The sequence below is a fragment of the Carassius carassius genome, chromosome 10, assembly GCF_963082965.1.
Source record: "Carassius carassius chromosome 10, fCarCar2.1, whole genome shotgun sequence".
NCBI classification, from domain to species: Eukaryota; Metazoa; Chordata; class Actinopteri; order Cypriniformes; family Cyprinidae; genus Carassius; species Carassius carassius.
Genome location: NC_081764.1, coordinates 4650610 through 4666022, shown reverse-complemented (window position 1 = coordinate 4666022; position 15413 = coordinate 4650610). Strand labels below are relative to the sequence as shown.

The 15413-nt window shown below is 40.5% G+C and overlaps 1 protein-coding gene across 1 annotated transcript; it reads left to right on the top strand.

Moving 5' to 3' along the window:
• The first annotated feature begins 8175 nt into the window (after positions 1-8175).
• On the top strand, positions 8176-14556 carry LOC132151572 (cytochrome c1, heme protein, mitochondrial-like). The gene is made up of 7 exons (XM_059559775.1): positions 8176-8334; positions 9509-9699; positions 10731-10857; positions 12048-12205; positions 13004-13164; positions 13929-14029; positions 14229-14556. The coding sequence occupies exons 1-7, from the start codon at positions 8254-8256 to the stop codon at positions 14331-14333; spliced, it is 924 nt and encodes a 307-aa protein (XP_059415758.1). The 5' UTR covers positions 8176-8253; the 3' UTR covers positions 14334-14556.
• Positions 14557-15413: the final 857 nt, after the last annotated feature.

The window sequence follows — 15413 nt, the reverse complement described above, 5'->3', positions numbered from 1 at the left end:
TTAACACATAATGTATATAGTTTCTATCCTCGAAAAATCAGTAGTATCTCCAATGGGAATGGTGTGTCATAATGGCAAGACAAATACAGGCTCTTGCGAACTGCAACGGCTGATATCAAAGCAATTGCTATCAAACCTTACAAATATTCATACTTGCATCAGTCGTGTAAATATATTAAGTGAGGAAGAAAAAAGAAACAAAACAAAACAAAACAAAACAAAAATTGTTTCATGTTTGTAACCTATGCCTTGCTTTCTTGTGTGTTTCTGCATTGGATGTCAGGGAGGCCGCTCACCAGCTCTCGGACCTCAAAAAAGGAGAATCATCGGTGGCGGACTATTCCATTCAGTTCTGCACCCTGGCAGCCGCGTGTCAGTGGAACGAGGCAGCGCAGTGGGATCAATTCCTGCATGGGCTGGCCGACCGTGTTCAGAAGGAGATCTACCTCCTTGAGCTGCCCCCAATGCTCAATGGCCTAATCGACCTGGCACTCCAGGTGGACGCTCAGATTAACCGCCTGGGTAGACAAGCCAGTCCTACACGCCATTACGTCTCTCCGGAAAGGGGCCGCTCGAGTCGAGAGAACATGGTTGGCCCCGTCGACGATCACGAACCCATGCAGGTGGGTAGAGCTTGGCTTTCCCGGAGGGAGAGAGAGCGGCGGAGGTCCCAAGACTATGCTTATATTGCGGTGGCTTGGAGCATTCCATCTATTCATGCCCGGTAAAAAGAGCCAGCCCGGTAGTAAGTTTGAGGCTACTATTGGGTGGGATCTCCGCCGGGAAGTCCTCAACCACATCATCGACTCTCCTTCCAGTGAAACTGCGGTGGGAGAACCACACTCACGACTGTCACGCCCTTCTGGACTCTGGGGCCGAAGGTAATTTCATTGACTCTCTCCTTGCACATCACTTGAACCTTCCAGTCCTTCCTGTGTCTCATCCCATCCATGTCACCGCACTCAATGGCCAGGAACTGCTACACGTCACCCACTACACTGAACCCATAACTCTGCTCACCTCAGGCAACCACAGTGAAACCATATCCTTTTACCTCATGGAGTCCCCTGTAGCTCCCATTGTTTAAGGTCACCCCTGGTTAATCAAACATAATCCACGAGTGGATTGGGGTTCCAACACAGTCACCTTGTGGAGTGAAAGTTGTCATGAGGCTTGTCTGGTTTCTGCTTGTCCTGTTGTGCCTGTTTCTGTCTTTCAGAAAGAGACCATTGTGTTATCAAACGTGCCTGCAGAGTACTTGGACCTGAAGGAGGTGTTCAGTAAGTCCCGTGCTGCTTCTCTTCCTCCGCATCATCCCTACGACTGTGCTATAGATTTAGTTCCAGGTAAGTCTCCGCCTAAAGGCAAGCTCTACTCTCTTTCTATTCCGGAGAGGGAGGCCATGGAGAAATACATTTCTGATTCCTTGGCATCGAGGTTCATCCACCCTTCCTCTTCTCCAGCGGGGGTGGGATTCTTTTTTGTGGATAAGAAGGATGGTTCTCTTTGACCTTGTATCGACTACCAAGAGCTGAACAACATCACGATAAAGAACACCTATCCGTTACCGTTGATGTCTTCAGCTTTCGAGAGGTTACAGGGAGCATTCGTATTCACAAAATTGGATTTACGTAACGCTTATCACCTGGTCCTCATCAGGAAGGGGGATGAATGGAAAACCGCCTTTAACACCCCTAGAGGGCACTTTGAATATTTGGTGATGCCGTTCGGGCTCTCCAACTCGCCAGGGGTTTTCCAAGCACTCGTTAATGATGTGTTGAGAGACATGGTAGATCAGTTTATATATGTTTACCTGGATGACATACTGATTTTTTCTTCATCTCTCCAGGAACATGTTCAACGCGTCAGACGAGTGCTCCAGAGATTACTCGAGAATGGGCTTTTTGTCAAGGTGGAGAAATGCGTATTCCATGCACAGTCTGTCCCCTTCCGATGTATATCGTCTTGTCCGAGGGAATATGTATGGATCCTGACAAGGTTAAGGCTGTAATAGATTGGCCATCTCCAGATTCCCGTAAGGCCCTACAGCGGTTTCTGGGGTTCACCAATTTTTATCGACGTTTCATTCGTAATTTCAGCCAACTAGTCTCCCCTCTGACGGCCTTGACCTCCCCCAGTACTCCGTTCAGGTGGTCGGATGCAGCCGAAACTGCATTTACCAACCTCAAGAGCCGCTTCGTTTCAGCTCCCATTCTTGTAGCCCCTGAACCCACACGGCAGTTCGTGGTTGAGGTCGACGCATCAGAGGTGGGGGTAGGAGCAGTTCTTTCCCAACGGGCTGCCTCGGACGATAAGATGCATCCCTGCACGTTTTTCTCTCATCGTTTATCTCCTGCTGAACGCAATTATGACATTGGTAACAGAGAATTGTTGGCCGTCAAATTAGCTTTAGAGGAGTGGCATCACTGGTTGGAAGGGTCAGGGGTACCTTTCATTGTTTGGACCAATCACAAGAATTTAGAGTACATTAGAACTGCCAAAAGACTCAATTCCAGGCAGGCTCGGTGGGCACTTTTTTTCTGTCGTTTTGATTTTACTCTGTCGTACCGCCCGGGTTCCAAAAATGTCAAACCCGGCTCTTTGTCAGGTCTTTTTGATCCATCCGCCCGTCCGGTGACTCCCGAGTGTATTTTACCTGAGAAAATAGTCGTCTCAGCACTCGTATGGGAGGTCGAATCGAAAGTCAAGACGGCCTTAGAAGGGGTAACGCCTCCGCCCGGTTGCCCACCGAATCGTTTATTTGTGCCAGAATTACGGCCAAAGTTATTCAGTGGGGTCACTGCTCTAATGTTGCTTGTCATCCGGGGATAAGCCGAACCAAGGGGTTAGTTAAACAACGATTCTGGTGGCCACTTATGGCTCGTGACGTCCACGATTTTGTTTTGGCTTGCTCAGTGTGCGCCAGTGGTAAGTCGTCTAACCAGCCTCCTGATAGGCTTCTTCAACCGCTGTCTGTCCCTTCGAGACCCTGGTCACATATCGCACTAGATTTTGTTACCGCCCTCCCGCCCTCTAATGGCATGACGGTTGTTTTGACCATAGTGGACCGGTTCTCGAAGGCGGCACATTTCATTCCCTTGCCCAAATTACCTACAGCCAAGGAGACAGCGGTCACTGTCCTAGATCACGTCTTTCGGTTACATGGCCTCCCGGTAGACGTGGTTTCTGACAGGGGATCCCAATTCATATCCAGATTTTGGAAGGAATTTTGTAAATTGCTAGGAGCGATGGTTAGTCTGTCTTCGGGTTATCATCCCCAGAGTAACGTGCAGTCTGAGCGAGCCAACCAAGATTTAGAGAGAACGTTGCGATGTTTGGTCTCCAAAAATCCTTCTTCCTAGATCCAACTACTCTCTATGGTGGAGTACGCTCACAATTCATTACCAGTGTCAGCCACGGGCCTCTCTCCCTTTCAGTGCAACGTAGGTTACCAGTCCACCAGCTTTTCCTAGTCTGGAATCTGAAGTCGCGGTCCCCTCCGCTCACGCATTTGTCCAGAGGTGCCACCGCACCTGGACCAGAGCCTGCGAGACTCTGCTCCGGATGAGGGAGCGCACTAAGGCCAAGGCATTTACGTCCTGGGTCAAAAAGTGTGGCTTTCTACTAACAATATTCCTCTTCGTTCCTTTTCTAACAAATTAGCTACCAAATTCATTGGCCCGTTTACTGTCACCAAGATCATTAGTCCGGTGACAGTCCACCTCAAACTACCTCCAGCGTACAGGAGGATACATCCAGCCTTCCATGTGTCCAAAATTAAACCCGTGTTTTATTCACGTATTAATCTGCCTACCTCGGTTCCCCCGCCGCCGCGTCTCGTAGATGGGGAACCGACCTATTCGGTTAATCGTATTCTGGACTTGAGACGGAGGGGACGAGGATTCCAGTACTTGGTGGACTGGGAAGGTTACGGTCCGGAGGAGAGGAGATGGGTACCTGCCGGTCCTGAGGAGAGGAGTTGGGTACCTGCTAGGGACATACTGGATCACTCCCTTATTGATGATTACAATCAGCAGGTAAGCCCTTCAGGGGAACTCCAGCAGGCGTTCTTAGAGGGGGGGGGGGGTATTGTCACAGTTGGTAAACCATGATCTCTGGGTTTAGCACTTTGTGGGTGAAGTCTGTGTGTTACGCGTCAGCACTGATTAGTTTGTGGGTGTCTCCGTTAATTGTCATCAGCAACAGCTCTCACTCATTACTCATCCCTATATATTGGCTTGTCTAGCGTCTTGTGTTCGTGAGAGCGTTGTTTCATGTTTGTAACCTATGCCTTGCTTTCTTGTGTGTTTCTGCATTGGATGTCCGTGTCTCCCCGGAACCCCGTCCACTCTATGCAACCCACCACCAAGCAACACCACTTACCTTCGGCTCGCTTCCCCGCAGTTCCTGTGTCACCCTCTCCTGCTGCCAACTCACCTCCGCCTTCCGGATTCGTCATTACTCACCACCATCTTGGACTGTGCATTCCGCCCAGCGTTATTTGTGTCTCAGTTTTGTATTGTCGCATTGTTTTCATTAAATCTCATTAATCTTGCACTTGCTTCCTGCCACTCCTTCACCCAGTCGTTACAAATAGCCAACACTTTGGTATTTCCTAATTTTTTTAATACACCATTCTCATGTTTTGTTTTGTCTGTTTGCTTTCTTTCTTTTTTATTAGACTTATAATATATATATATATATATATATATATATATATATATATATATATATATATATATATTTAAAGGCCTAGCACCATCATTCCAAAACATTTGTTAATAAAAGACAAACATTACTTTAACATAAATTTTCAGGTGTTTTGTGCCCTATTTTGTACCCAGTTTGTGGAAAGTGCCAACAAGTCTCCTGAGCTTTGAAGGAATAACCTCTGAGCAATAAAATCTTCCTTTGGGAAAGATTTATCTGGAGCAAGCCAAAAAAAAGGAAGATGTTTAGCTTTATTTATTATTGAAGGGAAGTTAATATCACACCATCTCAGAGAAACATGGCCTTTCTTTCAGATGTCCCTTAACTTTCTCCCCTGGGGAGCGGATGGGGACGGGTTTTATCATTTACTATGACTGCAGGCAGCATTCTAACCCAGTGTTTGAGAGCAAGCAAAACTGAAGGCTGGCCTCGAGAGATTTCAAGGGTAAAGCATCTGTTTAGACTTACCCAAGAGAGGCTTGTGGGTCAGACACAGGTACACAGTGTATTCTACATTTTAATGGAAGCATAAATAACTAAAGAGCTTTATTGCAATGAAATACATGTTTTATAATGTTTGATCTGAGATATACTTTAATTTTACCACCACAGTAACAAGGCTGTTTCAATTGAAATTGTGATATCAGGGCTTACAGCCTTTGCTAAATTGTCAGTAGAAATCAAAATTCTATTATTTTCCAAACAATCAGATAAAGCTGTATAAAAATTCCAATGCCTGGCCTCTGAAAGCTCTTGTTTGCTGTACCTGATTGAACCCGCTCTCTGCAGACTCGTTCCCGTCCTGTGGGACACGCTCAATTTTCCACAGGCTTATCTTGCCAAGGTGGCCAATTTAGGGCTCTTTTGCTGCTTGGCTTTCTGAGATATGGTCCCATATTACAAAGGCATGTAAGAACAGTTGCATTTGTTGGGACCATGTTAAGGGCAAGGGGATACAGTCAAGGGCCTAAAATATAAATTAATGGCCTTGTAGTTGATGCTTGATGAGTATAGATTATGTTTAATTTAATTTTTGTCATCATTTAATCACCCTCATGTTGTGTGAACATGAAATGAACAATGACTCTTTTCCTCACTGGATAAAAAAAATAGAATAGAAACCATTTCTACCAGAAAGACTCGGAGAAGATATTGTAACAATTTATCCATTTATTTATGACCCAGCAAGCTATACGGTTGTATTTGGCGTAGGCCCCATCCGTAAATAGCTGTCCGAGGGTACGGATTCGGTATTTCCTGCCTGAAGATGAAGGCAGGGGCGCAGCCGACCCCCGTGAGGTTTTAGGAGGGACCCTCCTGGTGGTGGTGGGGTGGTTGGAGGGGAAGAACATCCTGCGGTGGTAAGGGAGATGCAGAGAAGAAGCTTGTTATTTATGAGGGAGGAGCCCATCTTGGTGGTGGAGGGGTGGGTGGTGGTGAGTGAAGCGTTCAGCATCTGCAAACTCAGACAAGTGTAAGCACAGGTTCTTTTATACTTCTATCATTAGAACCTGATTGGACAATTGAGAAGGTAATAGGTGACGCTAACAATTGAGTCTTCCTGGCAGAACTTATGCTAAAGCTTTCATTTTCAGTCAAAAAATTTTCTATTATATTTCACAATTAATTACAAAGAAACTGCATGTAACAAAGTTAATTAAATGAGATTTTGAAGTTGAAAAGCTAAAATAGTATTTTATTGTTAAAAAAAATACTGCGATAATGATTGTTTTATTTAGAACTTTTGTCTGTCTTTTTAATTTTCACCTTGGCTAATCTATCTGTTTAATATGAACTACTGTAAAATAAACAAGTCCTTCATAGATTCTTTGGTAAAATATGACTCAAGATTGCAGTTGGCATGTCGTTCGCACATTTGGTATCTTTTCTTATGCATTAAAAAACAAGAGCTATGAGACGGGTGATACTCCTGAGTCCTGAAGCTGCGCATGGTATGAATAAATCTCAGTTTTGTACTGCTGCATTAATAAACATGATCCACAAAAGCCCCAGTTAATTTTTCCTTAGAAATTACTTCATTAAAATGAGCATAACAAATGCTTATTCTGCATTATAACACTCATTAGTATGGTATGAACACAATAAGAGGCTGAAGCTGATACACATCATACAAGAGAGTTGTATTTACTGTGCGTTTTGACTGTTCAGGGCTGGAGCTGGACACCTGCTGCCATCTACAGAAATTTACGCGCAATTACATGGGTTTAAAAATAAAATCCAAGCCAAACCACACAATTTTATTTTAGCAGCCTACCAATGATTGTAGTAAGTATACACAACCATTGTTTACAAAAAGAACACTTTGTATAAATATCTTTTTTTTTGTATTTCTTTAAGAAAGTATTAACATTATATACCTATACATACATATACATTGAAATCTAATGTATTCCTGCAAAGCTGAATTTTCAGCATCATTACTCCAGTCTTTACTGTCACATGATCCTTCAGAAATCATTCTAATATAATGATTTATTATCAGTGATGCAAATTGCTGTTCTGCTTAATATTTTTTCTTTGGGACCTGTGATACTTTTTTTCAGGATTCTTTGATGAATAAAAAGTTAAAAAGAAGAGTATTTATTTAAAATAGAAGTCTTTTCTAACAATATACACTACCATGTAAAAGTTTGAGGTCAGTACATTTTTATTCTTTCTTTTTTCGAAAGAAATTAAAATTTTATTCAGCAAGAATGTTTTAAATTGTTAAGAAGTGATAGCAAATATTTATATTGTCAGAAAAAAAATATATTTTGAATAAATGCTGTTCATTTTAGCTTTTTATTCATCAAAGAATCCTGAAAAAATATTGCAGTTTCAAAAAATAAATAAATTAATTAATAAAATGTTTGGCAGCACAATTTAGCAATTGCCAACATTGATAATTCTAATAATAAATCGTCATAGTAAAATTATTTCTTAAGGATCATGTGACACTTTGAGTAATGGCTGATGGAAATTCAGCATTGCATCACAGAAATAAATTACATTTTAAAGGATATTAAAAGAGAAACCATTATTTTATATTGTAGCTAATAACATTTTGCAAGATTCAAGATTTTTTTCTGTATTTTTGATATATATATATAAATATTTTACATCTTATATTTCCTTTCATGTATTCTGAATCAGCTAAACTTTTCTCCATGCAATATCAGAAACCAAAGCATTCCAATAAACTGTATCAGTTTTAATTGACACAATTCATGGTAGGCTGTAGGGACTGGATGAGCTCTTCGTTGTTCTTCGACGCTGTTAAATACACCTCCAACCTCAGGTGGGCGCTATATCAAAAGAACACTCTCGCGTCAATCTAACTATAAAATAAAAAACCTCTTCATTTGAACACAATAAAAACAATTTTCTCTAATGAAATTACATATATTCTCTGTCATTATAAAATATGATGTTTAATAGCATAATGTGTGAGATTTCTAAGAGCTTGTGTAATTTTCAGGGAAGGGAGGGGGAAGAATTGTTCTCATCCGGTGGAAGCGTCTTTCTCACCGCAGTGTCAAGATCATGGCGGCGCTCCGTGTGGTCGTGTTCTTCGGCACCGGGAGAACCCTCCTCAACACATCCAAATCTATTCATACTCCACGGGTAGGGACACACATTGTGTTTTCTTTCTTATTAGCTTTAGTTTCACGTTCTGGAGCGTGAAGGATGCAAATAAACGCCTTTTATTTTCATTGGCAAAACCCGGCGTCTCTTACAGTGTATTACTATAGCAAGGTCACAGCAGTTGTGGCTCTCATTACACTAGCATCATGATATGTTTGCTTTTATATTAGTGTCATAAGACAATAGCTGTCTAATAAGTTGCGTTTTTTGTAATTCAAATGTATATTTGTGTTAAAAAAGCACTTTGAAGTCTAATATCTTATGTGAGCTGTCATGAGTTTATCCTGGGAGACATCATTAGTCTTTGACATCCAAGGCTTATTATAAATCCTCGTAGATTTAACAGTGCATGACAGCTATTTCTGTTTGTTTGGCATATGATGCTTTTTCAGAATTCTTTAAGTTGCTGAATTGAAAAGTGAATATGAATAAGTAATGTCATAATGTCTTCGTACTTGTTGTAATGACAGCAACATTTGAGCTGGCATGAACTTCAAGTTTGTGTACAACCTGATGATACTTGACATGTAGCATGATTTTAGAATCTTACTGATAATATTTTTTTAATTTGTCTGTAATTTGCGCAAAGAATTTAACTTGGTAGAAGTCACAAATTAGCTTGCTGTGATAGTGACGGTTCTTGTGTTAAATTGTTTAGAATCCTTAAACTTAATTAACAGGTTTAAATTTAGATTTTTAATGGGGTCCCAAACCTTTGGCCTCCATATTTGTAATTTAAGTTAATACAGATATGTATTTGTTATGTCTTTTAATGGGCATTTAAGGTCAGACTGTTCTTCATTGGTGCTAATCTTTGTCATTATTTGAGGAATAGTTTACTTTATTCATTTATTTATTTTTTGGACTGCTTTTACTTTGTAGTGCCTTAACTTGGTATATGATTATGGAAATAATTCAGTTGCTCATTGTATTGCAATATAATAATTTGTCCCTTCCTGTGCACTGTTTTCCTAATGAATGTTGTTCAGTTGCTTTGACGCAATGTATTTTGTTTAAAGCGCTATATAAATAAAGGTGACTTTGACTTTGTTAAGATGATGATCATCATGTTTGTGCAATAATCAGCTGCATTTATTATTAGTTATCCATCAGTTAACTAACCACTTTATTTTTATTTAATTTTTTTTTGTAGGCCAACATGTCATTCACTAGCCTGCCGAAGAGAAAGAAGATAGCCCTGACCACGATTGGAGTGCTGACGACAGGAGGAGCAGGTCTGGCTCTGATGCTGCAGCAGTCAGTCAAGGCTTCTGATTTGGAGCTGCACCCTCCGTCATACCCCTGGAGCCACAACGGCTTGCTGTCCTCCCTCGACCATTCCAGGTACCACAGCCTACATCAGAGTACTGTCTTACTAGGGAGTACAAGATGGTCAAAGTGTCTGGTAATGTTGTTGTAACAATATATCGAAGGTGATGTGTGCCTTTTATGCATGACAACTTGTGGCGCCAATTGCACAATAATTGACTTTTTAAAAAGGTTTTCAGATCATTTTAGACGTCTACAATTTTACAGCCAAACATGAACTCTTACATCAGACGGGAACTGAGATTGTTCTTAATGAGACAGCAAAATGTAAACTAAGTCAGGAGAAAATATTTGAGCATTTTTAAGCACTTTTTTCCAGAAGTTTTATTTATTTGGCCTTAAAGGATAGCAGACTTAACCCTTTACAGCCTGCTGTATCATATTTAATATGCACATTTCTAAGGCCTTGTAATCAACTTATTGTATACAATCTACTACATGCCTTCTGTTGATCCTATTTAATTTTTTTAGCTAGTAAAAGTAGTTTTAGTATAATTGTAAAGATGTCCAACTTCAGGTCGTGTTAAATGTGAATTATTTTTTGATTGTTATGAAGCAAATGTAATAGTAACTTTTATACTGTTAGTAATATTTTTAAAAACATTTAGTGGACGGAAGTAACTTAGGCATACTTCTTTATTCACATATCATTTTTAGACAAATCATGGTAAAATTACCAATATTGAATGTGATGCATCAAGGTTTTTGATTTGCATCTCTCATTTTTCATTGTATTACATTATGTTTTGTCATCTACAATAAAAAAAATACAGATCTTTGATCATAAAACTAAACATGCATGCATGTGTTTTATGAATGTAGTCTGTCATGATGTACTAAAAATAATCTTGCATTGTTTTGGGCCTCTGAATAAAATTTTGATAAAAAGGTGTTTTTTCCTCCTCGGGTATGAGCTCCATATTATCACTGTATAATATTATGAGCCATAAAAGCCTGATGTATTAAATGTAATACTCAACCAGTGTAGAGATGATTTTGTCTAAAGTTTCAATAAACTGCTTCATTAAAAAACAACTGTTTTTCAGTATTCGGCGTGGGTATCAGGTGTATAAGCAGGTGTGCTCGGCCTGTCACAGTATGGAGTATTTGGCCTTCCGTAACTTGGTGGGAGTGTCACACACAGAGGCAGAGGTCAAGACTCTTGCTGAAGAGGTCAGATTTCATATGATGTTAACCCAGACACAACTTAATTTAATTGTCTAATTGCGCTGATGTGTTTAATTAGATAGTGTAGTGCATGTTAGGGCAAAGCAATATGATAAAAACCACCAACTTAGCAACACCCTGGCAATTGTGGTGACAGATTTTACACCGACTAACTTTTTTTTTTTACATAAACAGTGTAGGGTCAGAGTGTCTTGGTAATGCGAAGGTTAACTTAAAGGGGTGCTATTATGCTTGTTCACTTTTTCAACTTTAGTCAGTCTGTAATGTTGCTGTTAGACCATAAAAAAAGATCTGCAAAGTTACTTTTCAATAACTACAACGAACAACTCATTTGGACTACAACGCATATTTTCCGGGGTTTGTGATGTCCCAAATACTGACGAATAGGATGAGACCTGGTTGAGCTGCACTAGAGAAGGCAACGAGTGTTATCACTAAGGTGGAGACACACTAGCTTTCCCAAGACAGACAAACTTAGTGGCTACATTCATTTGAGTTTAAAATCACGCTCATATTGAGGTGATTTTGTTTATTTTTAGTATTTACACTGAAGTCCACAGGCGGCTATGGGAAGGGACATGACATTTCCAGACAGGTGCAGAGTGGAGCCAATCACAAAACACACTGGCCCAGCTAACCAATCACAACACACACTGGCCCAGCTAACCAATCACAACACACACTGGCCCAGGTAACCAATCACAACACACACTGGCCCAGCTAACCAATCACAACACACACTGGCCCAGCTAACCAATCACAACACACACTGGCCCAGCTAACCAATCACAAAACACACTGGCCCAGCTAACCAATCACAGCACACACTGGCCCAGCTAACCAATCACTGCACACACTGGCCTAGCTAACCAATCACTGCACAGACTGGCCCAGCTAACCAATCACAGCACATTTCAAAAGGCGGGCCTTCATTTGATACAGGAACTATTCGAGCCGTTCATGCCAGACTTGGGAGAGAGGTGTTGTAATGTAAAATATGTGAAAAATATTGTTTTTCGCAAACTACTTAGTATGAGAGCCTGCTCTAGTACACCCCCAAAACAAAATCAAGACTTTGTAAAAGAGCTTAATACCCCTTTAATATATTTTACACGTATATAAGAATCCATAAGGACTGTGTGCTTTGTCTGTAATGTTAATATTCTGCTATGCAGATTGAAGTTGTGGATGGTCCTGATGACACTGGAGAGATGTTCACCCGTCCTGGAAAACTCTCAGATTACTTCCCCAAACCCTATGCAAACCCTGAGGCCGCCCGTGCTGCTAACAACGGTGCTCTGCCCCCTGACCTCAGCTATATTGTCAGTGCCAGGTAATTCATTAATTTTGGTCAGGTGCTAAAGTAAGCCATAAAGCAGCCATATCACCCTGCAGCCCTAGACTTGTTGCCCACTGAAGCTAAGCAGGGTTGAGCCTGGTCAGTTCCTGGATGGGAGACCTCCTGGGGAAACTAGGTTGCTGTTGGAAGAGGTGCTAGTGAGGCCAGCAGGGGGTGCTCACCCTGAGGTCTGTGTTGGTCCTTACACCCCAGTGTAGTGACGGAGACACTATACTGTCAGAAAGCACCGTCCTTCGGATGAGACGTTAAATTGAGGTCCTGACTCTCTGTGGTCATTAAAAATTCCAGGATGTCTTTCGAAAAGAGTAGAGGTGTGACCTCGGCCTCCGGGCCAGATTCACCCATTGGCCTCTGACCATCATGTCCTCGTAACAATCCCCATATCTACTGATTGGCTTCATCACTGTCTCCTCTTCACCAGTAAGCGGGTGTGTGGTGGGCGTTCTGGTGCACTGTGGCTGCTGGTGCATTGTCCTGGTGGATGCTGCACACTGGTGGTGGACGAGGAGACTCCCCCTGACAATGCAGATTGCTTTGAGTTCTTAGAACAGTAGAAAAGAGCTATATAAATGTAATGAATTATTATTATTATAAAGTCATTATTTTACTCTTAACAAAAAAAAGCCTCTTTTGTGGTTATACTGCAAGCAATTAATATATATATTTTTTTATAATTAGGATAGATTAATCTCAATATTATCATTACCACACTTTTGTTTTTCGTCATACATGATCTTATAGTTATAAACTCTCTTTTTCTCTCTCGCTCAGGCACGGAGGGGAAGATTACGTGTTCTCTCTCCTGACGGGTTACTGTGATCCTCCAGCTGGTGTGTCTGTGAGGGAGGGCCTGTATTACAACCCTTATTTCCCTGGCCAGGCTATTGGTATGGCACCTCCCATTTACAATGAAGTGCTCGAGTATGATGATGGTGAGTTTTATGATTAAAACCCATTTCAATTCATTTCTTTCTTTTTTTTCTAAACATTGTGCATTCTATTTTTAATGTGTTTAGTTCATTTTGGTGGAATGAAGGGAATATATTTAGGGAAGTCGTGGCCTAATGGTTAGAGAGTCGGACTCCCAATCGAAAGGTTGTGAGTTCGAGTCCCGGGCCGGCAGGAATTGTGGGTGGGGGGAGTGCATGTACAGTTCTCTCTCCACCTTCAATACCACGACTTAGGTGCCCTTGAGCAAGGCATCGAACCCCCAACTGCTCCCCGGGCGCCGCAGCATAAATGGCTGCCCACTGCTCCGGGTGTGTGCTCACAGTGTGTGTGTGTGTGTGTTCACTGCTCTGTGTGTGTGCATTTCGGATGGGTTAAATGCAGAGCACAAATTCTGAGTATGGGTCACCATACTTGGCTGAATGTCACTTCACTTCACTTCACTCACTCACTTTAATAATAAGATTTGTCAGCCCAACAGTGGCACTCTCATTAATGGTGTATTTTACTCATGGGTTATACTTTTTGACTATAATTAAATTCTGCCATATAAAGACTCTAAATCATTCCTCCTGATTTGAGTTTCATATAAATTAGCCATTTAGAAAGTTAAGTGGCTGAATATAAATGAGAGCGTCTATTGGATTAAATGCATTTATGAGGTATTACAACTAATGGACATGGAATATCATATTAAGTACTATATGCGTAGGTCAGAGTTTATTAATAACTCTCTTCTCCTGCATAGGAACCCCTGCCACCATGAGCCAGGTTGCTAAAGATGTCTGTACTTTCCTGAGGTGGGCAGCCGAGCCTGAACATGACCAACGTAAACGTATGGGACTGAAGGCATGTATTTTCCTTTTTCTATCCCTACTAGTTATATTTTTCAGATGTTGGTGGAAAATTTCAATACTAAGTTCAATACTAAATGCCCACAACAGAAGAGCAAAACATGCATGAAGAGATGGTGCATCTCTACATTTGTCCTTATTAAAGCACAATAACTTAAAAATAGTGCTTATTGTTTTTCTCTGATTCTCTGCAGATTTTGATGGGCGCCTCCATACTTGTTCCCCTGGTCTACTACCTTAAGAGACACAGGTGGTCTGTGATGAAGAGCAGAAAGATCGCCTACAGGCCTCCCAAATAAAGCCAAACTGCTGCCTTATCCAGGCCTTGACACAAAGTGAAAACTTGATTCACGATTGTACGATCTTTTTCAGAATGCACAATGCTTCAAGATAAGGTTGCTATCATCAATAAACGCTGGGCATTGTATCAGATAGGTGTCCTTGCTCCTGAATGACTTGGGGAGTGGGACCTGAGACAACCTTTGTGATGTTTTACTGTAAAATAAATATTATCCCAATGAATTATTTGTGGTTGTTTGTAAGTTGTGTGCTCAGGGGCGAAAAATCAAAACTACATTTGCAACCTTCTTGTACGTTGTGAGATCTGTACTTGCAGTAGGCTCTCTACACTTTGTTGTGTAAATATTTAATAAAAGCAGTATATCCTTATGCCCTCTTATAACCAGTCTGGCAGTTTGTGATCTGATTCTTTCAGTTTTTTCATTTTTTTTTTTTAATCCAAAGCAACCTAAAAATGAGGAAATACTAAGGCCAGTCATCAAAAATGACAGTATTATCAGATGTAAAGCAATATTTAACATCCCAGCTTTGGACCTTTTTAAGTACAGATGCGGGTAGTTTAGATGTGTATAAAATGTTGTGAAATCAACTGCTTATCGAAAAGCAGTTTTCTGGGATTTCCTGAAGGTTTTGATGCATCATAGATGAACATTTTTATTTTATTTTTTATTATTTTCTACTAATATCTTTAAGGGTCAGTCAATAAGTAATTTTGGGCAAATTAATAATATTACAACAAAATTAAATTACACTTAAATTACACTGATTACACTTAAAAGATAATAATAAACACCACAAAATGTTCATTTGATCTCAATATATATGCATTTAATTAAAGCAATGTTGCATGGTTATATTTTGTGCTGATCTTACTACAAATATCGAGCATATATATATATATATATATATATTTATATATCTGTAATTAAATGGGTGTGTAAAAGTTGATATAAAAATAGTATGTTAAAGAGGTCCTAAAATCCACGTTCAGTTATAAAACATATATTTTATAAAAGTAATGTTTTTATAATTACCGGTATAAGTAATAATAAAATAAAATAGAAATTCCCTCTAGAAAT

Excerpts from the sequence above, each read along its gene's own strand:
- LOC132151572 (XM_059559775.1), top strand. The coding sequence starts at position 8,254 with ATGGCGGCGCTCCGTGTGGTCGTGTTCTTCGGCACCGGGAGAACCCTC. Across the intron at positions 9,700-10,730 it reads TCCTCCCTCGACCATTCCAG|TATTCGGCGTGGGTATCAGG; the intron begins GTACCACAGCCT and ends ACTGTTTTTCAG. Across the intron at positions 14,030-14,228 it reads GTAAACGTATGGGACTGAAG|ATTTTGATGGGCGCCTCCAT; the intron begins GCATGTATTTTC and ends GATTCTCTGCAG.